Below are 17,385 nucleotides of genomic sequence, written 5' to 3'. Positions count from 1 at the left end.
CACTCCAGTTATTCTTTTTAAAAAAGCCTGCTCATACTGTAGGTTCCCAAAATATGGTATGCTGCCACCACAGCTGTATGGGCTACACCCACAACAGGAACAATTCTCCAATGTCCGTAAATGAGGGGGAGCTTGGTGTGCCTCTCTAGCTGGCAAGAAAAATCCAGGACCAACTTGCCAGGCACAGGCCTCGACCACTGCGCACACGCTCGATTACTTTGGCACCAGGGCTTAAAATCAAAAGTTAAGGATATTAGGTATGTACAGTTGTACACACAGGGAGGGGGACCATGCCTGTAAACCATGCGGGGTACATTCGCATCCAACACCAACATGAAGAGTTCGGCCAACAAGTCACTTCGCAGCCACAAAACCATCCCTTTTCATTTGGGTGGTATCACCTATTAACGTTTGGGTGGTTCATTTTGGGTGATTTGATATTTACAAAATTTTGGGGATTTTTAGACCAATGGGCTACAGCCCACGGAGTTGTCATTCTTTGCATCTACCACCACTAAAAAATAGGCACAGGGCAGATGTTTTTATCGAAGAGTTTACATATTGTAACATATTGTGGCTGTTTTGCTCCATTGTCTTGAATTGGTAAAGAAAGACGTTAGTAAAAACCTAATGCTGGATGTTGAGCTGAGAGTACTTCATTGCATTGAGGCACTACGCTGATTATACCCTCAGACATCCAGTGTAATGTTGAGACCAGTTTACTAAATGGTTAGCCTCTGTGTTCCTCCAGCCATCTATTCTTCCTGCTGCCCTCGTCTGTGATGTTTGCCCCTACCTAACCTCAGTGCCTCCCTTGTCCGTGTTATTTGCGTGTACTGGTCACGTCATAACACTTTTTTTTATTTTGCTTTCAGCCATGCTGCTGTACAACATAGCTAAAAAAATATTGATAATACAAATGGCTCTGGTCTTGTAGATGAGATCTATTGGCTTTGCAAATGCTTGTTCTTTGAAGGAGTACACTTCCTCAGCTCTTTAGGGGCTAACTACCTGCTTCGTGGCCTTGTTTAGGGATATAGCATTTTTTTGCACTCTGGTCCAGGAAGTAAGTTCTAAAACAATAACAATTAGGAAATAGTACTTCTCAAGGTGCTAGAGCCTAGCCTTGGCCTGTGCAGGTAAGAGGGGTGAGGCCGAGTTGGGGAGGGAGGGGGGATTTTGACAGACGATGACGAGGGAAAATTAATTATTAATTGTTAATTTAATTTCCCCTCGAGGTCGTCTGTCGAAACTCCCCCCATGGGCCGCGGCTGCTAGAACCTGCAGAGTTCTCCCTTTCCCTCTCCGCCACCAACACCTTTCTTGGTTTTTCTCTTGACCCTCCCCTTTCTGTGATTCCAAACATTATCTAAGTTACCATAGCTTATTTTCATCAGCTGTCTTTTAGAAAGATCATTTAATGCACCCCAATAATCATAAGACTGCAACCAATGCTTTGTTTCTGTCGTGCTTAAACTCTGGAAATGCCATTCTGGCACAACTGCACACATTGACCAAAAAATAGGATCACATTTACATATCCTAATCAATCTACACTGGCTTCCGGCTGAAGCTAGAATGAAGTTAAAATGTTGTTGCATAACTGACAAGCACTGCATCTCAAAGCACCACTCTACCTTCCCAACGCTTCACTCTTTCAGGTGGCATAAGACATGGAAAAACCCTCCTACTGGAAAACTTACACAACAGGGTGACTCATGCACATCATCTGTCTTTCTTTGGCGTTTCCTCTTTTTTCTGGGTCTCTCTACAGGCCGCATTGAGAATATAACTTCTTTTCCGTCATTCCATAAAACGCTTGAAAACTTTCCTTATCAATCTGTTTTTGACCCTGAAACAAGGCCCGTTTTCTCTGTGCTATTTTAGACTAACTCGCTAATTCTGTATATGTGCTGCTTTCACCTTATTCTCCATTTCTGATAGAAATTCCAACTGCAGATTTCTCACTTCAGAATTTCCCCAGGAGCCAGACTGGATTCAGAAACTTTCATAGCAATTTCCTTGCTCATCAGCGGAGGTGTTGTACGGCTCTGCGTCGTGTCTGTCCATCCCCGTAGGTGATATCAGAGCCACTATATCTGCACCATGTTTGAATTCTGATGTCACTTTCTTTCTTTCCATGCCTGCCAACGCGGATCCAGAGCGCTTGAATCCTGTCATTTGTGACTGAGGTTTTTTCTCTAAATTTCTTAAAGTGTGCAGACACTGTCACCCCCTTAGACTACAGGGTTTAAACCATGTCATGACTGTAACTAACAGATGTTCGTTATGGTCAACCACAACGTCCGTCTATGGTGCCTCAGAGTTGTCTGTGTTGGAGCCAAGATGAACAAGACCACCTTATGTGACTATGAGGCAAAACTCGCTGTCAAAGTAGTGGCGCTTTCCAGTTGAAGTCGAGAGTGTGGCTGCACTCTCGCTCCTGAGGCCACTCCTGTGACTGATCATCATTGAGGTCACAGGGCTCAAGAAGATAAGAAATTGAAACATGGTCTACATCGTCCCGCCACCTGGAGTTGCGCTATGCTCCAGGCACCGCTAGTCTACAGACTGTTTCCACCGCCGTGGAACTGCAACGGAAATTCCAGTGTCTTCCTGAACGGATTCCAGCTGCTGCAGGTTTACATAGACCACATTTTCAGTTATACACCGGATCCCTGTGAAGCCCCTTTGGATCCAATGGATCTGAGGGGGCCTCCATTCAGCTTACCATTTGTGGATCCATCTTCGACGCCGGTTGTGCTCCTTAACCTTACTTCAAGACTGACCCCTTTTCCAGCTTAAACCTGCCGCCTTTTGGCTCTGCACCATCAACGATCCCACCATTGGAGCCGTGACTGACACTACCGGCTTGAGTGCTGATGCTGATACCAACATTACAGATGCTGGAAACAAAGTCAATCGTTTTATCAGACTCTGGAACCAACACCCCACCAATAGGATCTAGATACTATGCCCACTCTGAACTAGACTGTTTCCCACAATGTGATTTTGGGGATAATGACAATGATGACCAGTATGATGATGGCAATATCTTTGATTACCTCCCGGAAACCAGTGGATTAAAGTCTTCGCCAGACATTGGCCTCTCTTTCACAAATTCCATTATGGCTTCTAAGGAGTCCGCATCATTTGCAACAGTAATTCGGAGAGCAGCTGAGGTACTTGACCTTATGTCACCTATCCAAGAGGTTAAAACTAATGTACTTTTGGAGGTCCTCAACCGAGCACAATCTAACAAGTAACCTCTGCTCCACTTTAATGAGACCATGGCCGATGTTCTCGTGGGCACCTGGTCAAAATCAGGATCCTGCCCCTCAGTCAACAGGCAAGTGGCGAGGCAGCACAGACCTGCTCCTGGAGATCCAGACTTTCTTCTACAGCATCCTACTCCTTGTTGGAGGAATCTACCAGCCGCCTGAACCCAATTCTTTCCTTACTACTCCACCTGACTGGGAATCCAAAAGAATGGAGACATTCACCAAATTAAAGTTTTCCTCCTCCAGCCCTGCTCTTACCAGCTGTTCCAGAGGAGCTTTGCCCAATCTTACAAAGGCATATCGTCAATGGACAGGAAGCTGCAAAATACTCGGTCACATCCAGTTTGGACACTACCAACTGTCTGGGTAGGGCAGTTGGTACCAGTGTGAGGCTTAGGCACCACACCTGGACTCACTCCACAGGCTTCTCATCCAATGTCCAGCAGTCTCTCATGGACATGCCCGTTGACGGCTCTAGGCTGTTCGGAACAAAGGCGGACTCCGCCCTTGAAAGGTTCAGGGAGAGTAAGGCCACTGCCCACTCACTGTGCTTTGCGTCACCATTTATGCTGCACCCCCAACAGAATGCTCCTTTTTGAGACTGCAGCAGGGTTGACCAGCATAGACAATCTACTTCTCAGCAACAATAGGCCTCTCAAATGAGTTTGAGGTTGGGGATCCGGCCAACAGCATCCAGGCACTGACTGGCAATGGGCCACTCAAACCCCAGTCCTTCTCCCTGCAACCACTAGAACACCACTTTAATTTGTTCTTGGCAACACACTTTCGCCCAGTAGCATACTGCATCACCTTTCCCTCCCGGGCTAGAGGAGCATCATGTCCAATCAATGGATGCTTCAGATCATACAAAATTGGACACGCCCTACATTTTCTACACTACCCCAGACATACCACCCACATCCTCCTGGAGGACCATGTGTCCGTACGCCTTGGAGAAGTTCAATCTCTCTTGTCCAAGTGAGCAGTAGAGAGAGTGCTGCTATAAAAGATCAGGGCTTGTTGTTACTCCTGTTATTTTCCGGTGCTGAGGAAAGATGTAGGGCTTCCATCTTAGACATTTGCCCTCTGAACTTCTTCCTTCAGAAGGATAAGTTCAAGATGGCCACACTAGCCAAAGTTCTGTTTGTCATGGATCCACGAAACTTGATGGTAGCGCTAGACTTGCAGTTTCAGATTGGCTAAAAGCAGTTTTAAATCTCCATGCTCCCCTTTGACCTTTTCCAGCACACCTAGGGTGTTCACAAAGGTGATGGTGGTGGTCACAGCCTACCTGTGCAGGTTGGGAATAACCAGCCTTCCCATATCTCTTAGACTGGTAATATGGTCTTGTTTGGATACAACAGAGCTTATGTCGATCGATAGGTGTGTGGCACTTCAGTGCCAATCCTGAATGAGATTTATGAGATTCTTTGGGGATGTCCAGGCATCTTTGATGGAAGTTGCAGTCAATGGCTCTCGCCTTTTTGGCGACAGAGCAGATTTGGCTTTGGAACGATTTAAAGAAAGCAGCATTACAGTATGTTTCTTGGGTGTTTGCCCCACCAGACAATTTTAACACTTTTGCCCCCTTCATGGCTGTGGCAGGGGTTTTAGTTTTGCCAGCGTCTGGGTCCCCCTCCAGCCCAACAGACCATTCAGCCCTTTCGTGGCCAAGGCAGCGTCTCCCAAAGCCAACGCCCAGGACAGCAGGGACAATGTGCAGCTCAGTCCCCCTGCTTCTCCATCATCCACAGTCGCAAAACCGACTGAGTGTGTTCTTGTCGGCACACAGCTACCCTGTCTGCGGCAGAACCCTATATTTCCTCCAAGGGTGGTAAGCAATCAGTACATCGAGTGGGCCCTCCAAATTGTACTTTAGAATTTGCCCTTCATTTCTCTCCTCACTTCCCTACCTTCCATCGCCATCAGGGTGGCTGATAGACGACCACCTGTTTGTCTTGCAGCAGGAACTGCATGCCCTTTTTTGCCAAAGGGGCCATAGAGTGGGTTATGGCCTTGTAAGTGGGGACTCCTCCCACTTCCTTCTGCTGAAGTAGGGAATAGGTCTTCGTGTTTTGTGGTCACAGCACACCTTCGGTTGGCTTTTGAAGGATGGCTCTCCTCAAACCGATGTAACCCACCTCCAGACTACGGCTTACCCGGTTTACCTCGTTGGACTTTCCATCAACATGCCGAAATCACACCTCACTCCTTCACATCCACTCACCTTCATTGGAGTCATCCTGAATATGGTGCTCTTTCGTGCCATCCCTCCCCCTCAACAGGTCCAGAACATTTCGGCTATGATTCCAATGTTTCAGAACTTGACCTGGATCTTCGTGAGAGCAGCTCTGAGGCTTCCAGAACTCTTGGTCTCCTGCATCCTGCTTTTGGATTATGCAGGTGGCACTTGTCTCTAAAGTGGGATCGGAATTCTCAGTAGGCTCTGCACCAAGGCAACCTGTTAAACTACATCTAGTGTTGCAGGAGACTGCGAAAGATCGCAGTGGTGGCTGCTCATTCGCAATGTGACCAGTGGCTGATCCCGCTTCTTTACCCACTCATGGATAACGGCTGTGATGGACACATCATTGCTGGGTTGGGTAGGTCATATGGAAGAGGTGGAAATCAGTGGACTCTGATCTCTGCCGGAAACTCGCCTCCAAATCAACTTGTTGGCATTGCGAATGGTCAACTTGTCACTTTAAAGTATTCCTTTCATCCACCAAGGTAGAAAATTGCAGATTCTCACAGATGGCACGCCCGCAATGTAGTGTTGCTACAAATGGGGAAGAGTGGAGTTGTAGGTCCTGTTACAAGAGGCTCAACATCTCTGGAAGTAGCTGGACGTTCTCAGCATTTCTCTGATTGCAAAGCACATGGCAGGATATTTAAACATCAGAACATTAGTGCATCATGAATGGCAGTTACACTCTGAGGCGGCACAGTGTATCTTCCACACCAACGAGGAGAACCCTGGCTCAATCTATTCACCACCGCAGAGAACGCGCTGTATTGACACTTATGCATGTTAGTGTTCCAAGGGCAGTCATCCCTCTGAGATGCCTTCCACTAGAGTGCTGAAAAAGATCAGGAGAGACCAGGCCAAAGTCATCCTTGTGGCCCAGGACTGGGTGAGAGGAGTGAGGTCCCTGCAACTTCTGGTCATGAGCAAAGGTCCTCCATTACAGCTGCCCCTTCGGAAGGACATGCTGTCACAACAGCAAGGCAGAATCTTCCACCCAAGACTGCATAACCTACACCTCCATCCATGGAGATTAAGAGATGACAGTCAAAATCTTTTGATCTTCACCCGAAGTGGTCGGTGTCATCCTAGAAGCCATTTATCCATCTACTAAATCTGTTTACGCAGGAAATTGGGAGAAGTTGTTTGGTGTTCCTCCCGAGACATCCAACCCCTTGATGCATAGCTATCTCATGTCGTGTTTTGTCCTTATATGCTGACGACATTTTGTTATACCTCGTGTCACCGGCAAAATCACTGAATAGAATCCTTCATATTCTCACAAATTTCCCCAAATATTCGGGCTACACAATCATCTGGTCCAAATCAGTAATTTACACACTCCATGGGCCGCACCCAACCCTGCCATCGAACAGCAGTGCCTCAATAGCGGTTGAGGGCTTGCGATATCTCGGTGTCTTTATAGACCCAGATCTTTTTTACACTAAAATCTTTGAGACTCCCCTACACACACTGGAAAATGACGTGCAGCACTGGAAGGAACTACCTCTCATTTTTGGGATGTGCAGCCCTTTTTAAAATGCTTGCACTGCTGCGCTTCCTCTACATCCTACAAAACAGCCAATATAAGGATCCAGAGTCATATTTCAAAAGCATAGACCGCGAAATCATGACTCTGTTATGGGAGGGCAAAACGCCCCGCATAGCCTCACAAAAACTAGCCAGATGTTGGTATGACGGTGGGATTGCACTCCCCGATATGCGACTCTACTATTGGGCATCCCAGCTGGTGGTTATCAATCACTGGATTTACCACCCCAGACAGACCCCGCATACCAGTTAGATAGATATCAAATGGAGAAGGAAGGATATAATGGAGCCTTATTCTCAAAACCCCAAAAAGGCTGATACATCGGCCCTACCGCCCTAACCATTGATATCTGGCACCAGGCCAGTAAAAAACTGGGCTGGCAGGGCACAGTAACCCAGGCCACGCCATGCCACTGTAGTCAACCTAGCAACTCGGGCCGTGGGTACACAGCTGGGATTTGACAAATGGGACATGATTGGTATCTCTACCGTAGGGGATTTATGGAAAAATGGGAACATTTTAAGGTTCTCTGAATTACAAAAAGAATACGACTTAGACCAGAGGGATATATTTCGATAAATGCAAATTCACCATGCACTGATCACAACCATCTCTGCTCAGGGTGAGATACCGGAGGCCTCCCCATTAGAGGATAGGCTACTATCGGAACCCTTAAATAAAAAAGCCATATCTATGACATATTAAAAACTTTGCAACAGCCTACCTGATCCACTCCAATGACTTCCAGAAAAATTGCAAGTAGAGCTGAGAGCACTTGAGGACGAGAGAGGCAAGCTGCGTTAATGTCCCCTGTGAGGCTGCTATCCTACTCCAATTTCGCCTTATCCAGCTTAAGATACTACACAGATCATACCTAACTGGGGCTACCCTTACTAAGATAGGATGTAGAGATAACCCACATTGCTTCCGGCACTGCAGGATAGAGGCCACATTCTATCACGTGTTATGGAGTTGTACTAATATAGTACCATTCTGGAGAAAAGTCACACGACATTTACAAAACGCAATTGGAAAAGATGTCCAATTAACACCTAAGGTCGGACTTCTCAATGCATGAGACGACCCAGATCTCACTACGATAGAACAAAAATGGGTCACATTGGGGTTCACAGTGGTCAAACGAAATATTGTGATGCGCTGGATGAAAAGTGATGCGCCAATCTCGAAGGGATGGGCAAAATAAATGGATAAATGTATGATTGCTGAAAAGGAAGTGTTTAAAAAAAGAGGGTGTCCCAAAAATGGGATAAAAAGTGGGGTAAGTGGAATCTATATAGAGAAGAGATCTGCATCTCCCCATCAATCGAAATGGCGGGAAAAGACAGTGATGGGGTCGACTAAACCTGACACAATCCACCCCAAAAGCTGCATCAGAACTGTATTTCTTGTACTAAATGTATAAAATACTGTCTATTGCGAAACACTTTGATGACCTGTATTATTTGTTATGAAAGCCAATAAAAAAATCATTGAAATTTTTTTTTTTAACCCCTTCCCCGCGTGGCAATTTCGGCCACAGTGTGTGTGTGTGTGTGTGTGGGGGGGGGGGGGGGGCTGGGCTGGGCTGGGCTTGGCGCAACAGCTTAATGGGGACGGCTCCCGTCCGTCATGAGTGACAATAGATGTGTGCTCATGACAGCTGGGAACTGTCCGAACCCTGCCCACTGATTATTTCTCCCGCACAGGCGGGAAATTAGTTGCGCGTGGGCGGAGCGGCAATGTTCGGATGGCTCCAGGCCGTCATGAGCACACGTCTACTGTGACTCATGATGAAAGGAGTTAACTGTTGTGTTTTGTTTGTCCTTAGCCCAGCAAGGCCTTGGTGTGGCAACAGTTAAAGGTTACATGCTGCCTTTTCAGCCTTGTAACATTGACCTGAACAGCCATCCCTTTTGAAGTCATTTGTTGGGGTCGTTTTTTAAGGAACTGATCTACATGTTCATATGTATGAAAAGAATCAAGCAAAATAGCTTGAATTAACCATGTGCACTACTCACAAGAATTTTTTCAATCTTTGCACAATTTAAACTGAGAATTACACAATCTAACACTGTGTTTATACACTACACACTGTAGTCAAGAGAAGTTTTTCAGAACAAACTCATGTTCAGAAAGTACGTGGTTACAATCCAATTAAATCAATAGTTCTAGTACAGTTTATGCATAATACAAAAAAACATGAATTTGAAATACAGTTTTCATCATATGAATTCCACTTAATAGCACAATGCCCTATGCATTTCGGGACCCTTCGTCCCTTCTTCAGGGGACACTGTAACATAAACAAAGATAAAGAATCATTGTACCGCATTGGAAAAACCGCTATCTCATTCAATGACACCCCCTGTTTAAAGAGTCAAAACATTGCAAAAATGAATACAGACATGCACAGCACCATGCATGCCGACCATGCAAGCCAAAAAACAACAATAGTCACAGGCTGTGAACTCCTGCTAACATTGTGCAACCTGCTGTGGAGCCCCACAGACTCAATACCAATGCCACGGAAATAATGTTCATGCCAATAAATTTTATGATGCCGCAGGGGGACCTTAATTTGGTACTCACTTATCTAATGTCCACTCCCTTCGTACCGATGCACAGGTGTCCTTTTGCCTCCTAACCATCAACATGGCATTCTACATTGCCTTAACAACTGTCAGGCGAGTGAGTGAACTTCAGGCACTGTCTGTGGTAGCACCATACACATTTTTCTTCCTGGACAAACTAATTCTCCAGATAAAAGCAGCATTTATTTCAAAGGTTGTTACGCCCTTTCTCATAGGGCAATCCGTCACTTTGCTGGCTTTTTATGTACCGGCTAATCCCCCCAAATAGGAAGAACGGCTGCAGTGCCTCTTCCCTAAGAGGGTCGTGAGTTTCTCTGTTGATTGGACCAAAGATTATCTACAGGATGACCAACGTTTTGTCAGTTTCTCTTGAACTAAGGAAGGCAAATCTGAACAGAAGCGAACCATCTCCAGATGGACTGTGGATTGCATCAACATCTGCATGCTCATTCCACCAGAGCAGAGGCGAGTACTGTGGCACTGGTATGGTGTGTGCCAGGTTTGGACATATGCCAGGCCCCTATATGGGTGTCCCTCCACACATTCACAAGTCATTACTTTAATCGGGGCTAGTGGGACAGACACTTTGACCCAATGTCCTGCAGGATTTCCTGTTCTGAGCCATTCCACGAATCCACCACATTTGAAGGTACTGTTTTGGTATCTATTCATAAGGAAGGGAATCTGTGGTTAGATATCTCTGTCTGAAGAACAAATGACTTACCGTAGGTAATACCTTTTCTGGTAGAGACTCTATCTAACCACAGATTCCTTAACGACACACCCTCCTCCTTGCTCTCTGCAGTGGACTCATACAGTCCATTAATAATACCCAATAGAGAAGTCTGCACACTTTCACACTCTGATTTCATTGACTCTTTGTCTGTTGGTGTGAACCGAGATCATAAAATAACTGACATCTGCATACAGAAGTGGTGCTTTTTTTTTTTAACCAAATGTTATTCAGGTTTTAGACTTGGTACAACATCGGCCCGAGGGCCTATGCACCAATAGCAATTCAATTTAAATGTCACCTTGTACCAGTTAAGGAAAATGCTAAGAAGGAGAAAAGATAACAAACAGTTAGGCAATACTAAACCGAGCACAGATTCGGCATCCCAAAAGTGGTGCACTTTTAATATGCCTGAGGTCACGTAGGGGGACTCAATGGAGAGCTGCACAATTCCACCTACCAACACGCCAGGGAATTGCTACAAAACTTTCCAGATCTAGCCTGAAGCCTGGGGTAATTCGCAAGGTGAGGAAACTGTGATTAGACAGAATCTCTACCAGAAAAGGCTTTACTGAAGGTAAGTCACTTCTTCATCTATACTTTCTAGATGTACTATGGTTGTTCAGTTCATATTGACTATGTCTTAATTGTATGAGTTGTATGGAAAGTGACCGTTCAGCCCTCCACAGGGCTTGGTCGCCCCACTCACTGCTGCCGCTCCTGCCTGCCTTTGCCGCCTCCTGCCTGCAGATTCCTTCGCTCGCTGCCCGCTGCTCCTGGGAATTTCCCGCTGCTCCTGGGAATTTCCCGCTGCTTCTTGGAATTTCCCGCCGCTGCCTCCCTGCTGCCCCGCCCCCTTGTGATTCCATTCGCCGCCCCGCTCCTGCCACCCAGCTGCTCCTCCCTCCCGGCTCCTTACTTAAGGGGCCGTAGGGGACCACAGAGTGTGACCGCTCAGCCCTCCACAGGGCTTGGTCGCCCCACTCACTGCTGCCGCTCCTGCCTGCCTTTGCCGCCTCCTGCCTGCAGATTCCTTCGCTCGCTGCCCGCTGCTCCTGGGAATTTCCCGCTGCTCCTGGGAATTTCCCACTGCCCGCTGCTTCTTGGAATTTCCCGCTGCTGCCTCCCTGCGGCTCCGCCCCCCTGTGATTCCATTCGCCGCCCCGCTCCCACCACCCAGCTGCTCCTCCCTCCCGGCTCTTACTTATGACGCCCCCAGAGCGACCGCGCAGCGGACGCACGCAGCGGGAGCACCGATTGAGCGCCGAAGGTGCACCAAAGGTAAGCCCGTCTGCGCCCGTCCGCGCCTGGCCCTCCCCGCCGAGGCAAGACGACCCGACTGACCTACAACGCCGCCACTCTCAACGCACTCAATGCCGGCTGGACCCACGCCTGCTGCCGAGTCACCCCGAGACGCACCCACGGACCCTTCACCTGCTGCACCTGCAAGTTCACCTGCCTCCGAACCTGCCCCGCACCCGCCAAGACAAACACCAGCAGCAACCACCTCAAGTGCATCCTGATCAACACCCGCTCCGTCCACAGACACGCCGTGGAACTCTGGAACCTCCTCGACGCTACATCACCGGACGTCGCCTTCCTCACGGAAACCTGGATGAACACCTCCTCTGCACCCGACATCGCCATCGCCATCCCGGACGGGTACAAGATCATCAGGAGAGACCGCATCAACCAGACCAGAGGTGGCATCGCCATCGTCCACAGGAACACCAACCGCATCACGACCGACGCCAACGACTCCTTCGCCGCAGCCGAACATCTCCACTTCCAGATTCACACCGACCCTAAGACGACCCTCAGAGGCACCCTCGTCTACAGACCCCCGGGACCACGCACACAATTCAGCAAAGACATCACAGACTTCATCAGCCCGCACGCCCTCCGCTCCACTGATTACATCCTCCTCGGGGACCTCAACTTCCACCTGGAGAACAACAAGGACCGCAACACCACCGCCCTGCTGGAAAACCTCGCCAACCTCGGACTCAAGCAACTGGTCAACACCCCCACCCACTACGCCGGCCACACGCTTGATCCCGTCTTCTCTTCCAGCAAGTAAATCACCTTCAGCCATGCCACCGGACTCCACTGGACCGACCACAGCTGCGTCCACTTCAGCTTCAAATGATCCACGACCCACCACCACCCGCAACAGGTACCTCACAGGAATTGGAGCAAGATCACCGCAGACCAGCTCACCACCTCCCTCAGCCAGAGCCCACCCGCCAACACAACGGACCCCAACGAAGCAGCCCGCAACTTCACACAGTGGCTGACCGCCTGCGCCGACGACCTCGCGCCACTAAAGAACCCTCCCAGCAGACCCAGAAGCAAGAAGGCATCCTGGTTCACAGACGACCTCAAGGACTCCAAGAAGACCTGCCGCACCCTCGAGAAAGCCTGGCTCCTCGACCGGACCACCGACAACATGACCGCCCTCAAACACGCTACCCGCAAGCACCACCAGCTCATCCGCACCACCAAGAAGAAATCCCTGAAGGAACGACTGGACAACAACGCCCACGACAGCAAAAAGCTCTTCACTATCGTCAAGGAGTTCTCCAACCCCAACCCCAGCACCGGCACCAAAGACATCACTTCGTCACAAGACCTCTGCGACTCCCTCGCCTCGTTCTTCCACCGCAAGATCGCCGACATCCACAACAGCTTCGGCGCCCCACCCACGCACCCAACCGTCGAACCAACGCCCCCCCACCGCCACCCTTCGCACCTGGACCACGGTGACCACCGAAGACAGCCCGCACGATGAACACCATCCACTCCGGATCACCGACCGACCCCTGCCCACACCACGTCTTCAACAAGGCCGACTCGACCATCGCACCCCAACTCCGGAACATCATCAACGCCTCCTTCAACACCGCCACCTTCCCGGAGAGCTGGAAGCACGCCGAGATCAGCGCCCTCCTGAAGAAACCTACAGCGGACCCCACCGATCTCAAAAACTTCCGCCCCATCTCGCTCCTCCCTTTTCCTGCTAAAGTCATCGAGAAGATCATCAACAGACAGCTGACCGCCTTCCTCGAGACGAACGGATCCCTCGACCCCTCGCAGTCCGGCTTCAGAGCCAACCACAGCACCGAGACTGCCCTCATCGCAGCCACCGACGACATCCGGACCCTGCTCGACAAGGGGGAAACAGTGGCCCTCATCCTCCTGGACCTCTCCGCTGCGTTCGACACGGTCTGCCACCGCACCCTAGTCCAGCGCCTCAGCAACATCGGTATCCAAGAGAAGGCACTGGAGTGGATCATCTCGTTCCTCGCCGGAAGAACACAAAGAGTCCGCCTCCCCCGTTTCGCTCCGAGGCCACCGAAGTCATCTGCGGCGTCCCGCAATGATCTTCACTCAGCCCCACCCTCTTCAACATCTACATGAAACCTCTCGCAGCCATCGCACGCCAGCACAACCTCAACATCATCTCTTACGCCGACGACACCCAGCTGATCCTCTCCCTCACCAGAGACCCCGACACCGCCAGAACCTGCCTACACGAAGGGATGAAAGACGTCGCCGAGTGGATGAAGGACAGCCGCCTGAAACTGAACTCGGACAAGACGGAATTCCTCATCCTGGGATCTTCGCCCTCCGCCTGGGACGACTCCTGGTGGCCCCCAGCCCTGGGCACCGCACCCAAGCCAACCGACCACGCACGCAACCTAGGCTTCATCCTGGACCCCTCCCTCTCGATGACCAGACAAGTCAACGCCGTCTCCTCATCGTGCTTCAACACCCTGCGTATGCTTCGCAAGACCTTCCGCTGGATCCCGACCGAGACCAGGAAGACGGTCACCCAGGCACTCGTCACCAGCCGACTGGACTACGGAAACGCCCTCTACGCCGGAACCACTGCCAAGCTACAGAAAAGACTCCAGCGCATCCAGAACGCCTCCGCCCGACTCATCCTGGATGTCCCCCGACGCAGCCACATCTCCAGCCACCTGAGGAACCTGCACTGGCTCCCCGTCGACAAGAGGATCACGTTCCGGCTCCTCACCCACGCACACAAGTCTCTCCACGACCTGGGCCCCAAGTACCTCAACGACCGCCTGACCTTCTACACGCCCACCCGCCAGCTACGGTCCACCAGCCTCGCCCTCGCAGCCGTACCACGCATCCGAAGAGCCACCGCCGGAGGAAGATCCTTCTCTTACCTGGCTGCCAAGACTTGGAACTCCCTCCCCATCCACCTTCGGCTAACCCAGGACCATCTCGCCTTCAGGAAACCACTCAAGACCTGGCTGTTCGAGCAGTAGCTTACCCCTCCCCCCAAGCGCCTTGAGACCCTCCCGGGTGAGTAGTGCGCTATACAAATGGCATGATTGATTGATTGATTGACATACTTATGAAGTGACTGAGCACTATCTAAAACTTGTAAAATAAATATATATTAACTCTAGGTGTAAAGCCAGTGTAGTACCTCATTGTGTGGGCATGTCCTGACGCTCGAATGTGCAGCACAAGGCCTATAATGAATGACAGCAGTACATTTGTGGAGTACACTAATGCTCTCTCTACAAGGGAGCCAGTCTCTGAAAGGGAACTTCTACCAAAACAAGGATTTTTTTGTTACTGGAGAACGGAACATGTACTCCGAGAACAAGAAGTATTTATTACGTTATACGTGCATGTCACTGTGCATGTTTGTTAGGCAATGCCATGTTATTGGCATCTGTATTGTGGTCAATCTGCCAGTAGTATGACCTTCGCTTTGGGGATTCCGGGGTGTCTTGCCACACCTTTTTATCATAGACCCGAGTATAATGATGGTCGTGGTGACTTTTTTAAGTGCTGTATTCCGGTATGTCTCTTAGATTGGCCGCCATGACTTATTCATTAAGTTTAAGGTGTATGATTATGGTGTCAGGGGGATGTTGTCGGGACCCAACACTGATTAATCATTCATCTTGGTTTTTTGCAGGATATGTGGAATGTCTCTGTTAGATTAACGCGATTGATGTTCTGACAATTGCATTTTGAGCTGTTGTGACATTTGTAAGGTTGTGTGTAGTCTAGTTGATTGGTGGGTGGAGTTAGGGGGATACAGGAAGAGGAGGAGCAGATGAGGGAAGTGGCTAGATAGAGCAGGGACAGGGACGTGAGAAGAAGCACAGAATAAATCTCCTGATAAATATAATTAAGTGTCTGTCATTATTGGAAACAGGACACTACAACATTATGATAGATATTGTTCATATTACATGTCAATAACCATCCATTTCTCCCTAGAGTAAGTGCTTGTCTGGGCCAGACGACGATATCTACTGATCATGTCATAATTTCATGTCTGGACTGTGACCAGTAAACATGAAGTGCCGCAAATGTGGCCTTTTGAGTCACAGAATCTTGTACATGTCCCCTATGTTACTCACCTGTGATCTTCATCTTTCAGGTTACCTCTGTGTCTACATGGAGAAGGACGAGTTCCTCGGTACCACTCTCATCCTCGCCTGGGTCCCCAACTCCCGTATCCAGAGGCAAGATGAGGAGGCGCTGCGCTACATCACGCCGGAGAGCTCCCCTGTGCGCAAGGCCCCGCGCAAGCGTGGGGGGCGCCATGCGCAGGGCAATGTCTCAGCAAAGCAGGGCTCGCGGGCAGAGCTGAAAGCTGCCGTGACCCCGAAAGAGGAAGGAGGGGGGCTCGGAGGCTCGTGGTCGGAGAGTGCCGAGAAGCTGCCTGAGAGCACGCCCGCCCCACCTGTGCACAGTGACTCGGGGATCCTGTCCATCGTCAGTTCTCAGGAGGAGCAGACCCGCTCGGATGCGTCCACCGAGGAAGGGCTGGACTGTCGCCTGGAGCAGGGAGAGGACGATGGCTCTCTGGACCTCTCGGCAGATGACGTCAGCCGGGACAGTACTTTAGATTCCGACTCCGATGCCTTCTCGTCGCCGTTCTGCCTGTCGCCCATCAGCGAGGCCCTGGGGGAGAGCAGCAACTCCGTGTTCTTGGAGCAAGAGGGCAGGTAAGGGCTGTGAGCGAAGCTAGAGTTGAATTGTCTCGTGTATTTCATGAGCAGTGAGTGGGCACGTGGCATTCTGAGTTCCTGGGTGATGAGGATACGCCACAAGGGAGTACCTGAAACTGGTAGTGACCCCCTGTCCCTCGTCCTGCATACCACCTTAGGAACCTCTGTGAAGGTGGGTGGTAATAGGTAGGGACATTTATTTATATATATTTTTACACATTTTTTAATTAGTTTACGAAGTCCTGTGCTAGTACCTAGTAAGTACTGTATTTTTTAAGAATGTTTTTTAGTATTTCCACAGTACCCAGCACACTTTTTTCACCAGAATTAAATGTTAAAAATTGTAAGTACACTGTAGTACACTATGTAAGTACACTGTAGTACACTATAGTTGTGAAAGATAGTGTTCTGAAGTGTTTATTCAATTTTTTAAGGTAATAATGTTTTTTAAACAAAAGAAATCAGTATCGCCTTACTTCCTAGGTAGTAACGTGGTACTCCATCACATTTAAAAAAATATATATAAACTTTAAATTATTTTTCCCTACCTATTACTACTTTAGTTGTTAGTGTAGGAATTCTGAAAATGTATCTATGCAGTCTAGTTTATTTTTTCAGGCTTCCTGGTTACATTTCTTTATTTTTTATTTTTTATTTATTGAATTTTCAAGAAATACACAAAGACATGTTAATGTCCAAACAAACAAAAACATACAGGGATATATTGTCCATAATTAGTTGGTAGAGTAGGGCTGAGCAAGTGCCATTTAAAACAAATTGGATCCTTATTATTACAAGCACTATTGAGTTATACACCAGGGGAGGCATTGGCTTTATCACATACATTTTGGGTCGTTCTATGAAACATGTTGATTTAACAGTCAATCCGTCTCCTCAGGATGTAAAAGCAGGTAAGAGCGGAGTGGTTGGCAAATGTTTTTGGGCCTAGAAGTAAATGGCTGAAAGGAGGCGTAT

The 17,385-nt window shown here is 48.9% G+C and overlaps 1 protein-coding gene across 4 annotated transcripts in view; it reads left to right on the top strand.

Moving 5' to 3' along the window:
• Window positions 1-17,385, top strand: part of TBC1D16 (TBC1 domain family member 16) — a 785,234-nt gene that overhangs the window by 256,117 nt on the left and 511,732 nt on the right. For all 4 annotated transcript variants that reach the window (XM_078654046.1, XM_078654047.1, XM_078654045.1 and 1 more), the window contains exon 3: window positions 15,837-16,407. In XM_078654046.1, coding sequence (XP_078510172.1) covers window positions 15,837-16,407 — 571 coding nt within the window. The remainder of the gene's footprint in view (window positions 1-15,836; window positions 16,408-17,385) is intronic.

Source organism: Lissotriton helveticus, chromosome 7 (assembly GCF_964261635.1).
Source record: "Lissotriton helveticus chromosome 7, aLisHel1.1, whole genome shotgun sequence".
In the NCBI taxonomy this organism is placed as follows: Eukaryota; Metazoa; Chordata; class Amphibia; order Caudata; family Salamandridae; genus Lissotriton; species Lissotriton helveticus.
Note: the sequence above shows the minus strand (reverse complement) of the source record. Positions and strands in the feature narration are given on the sequence as shown.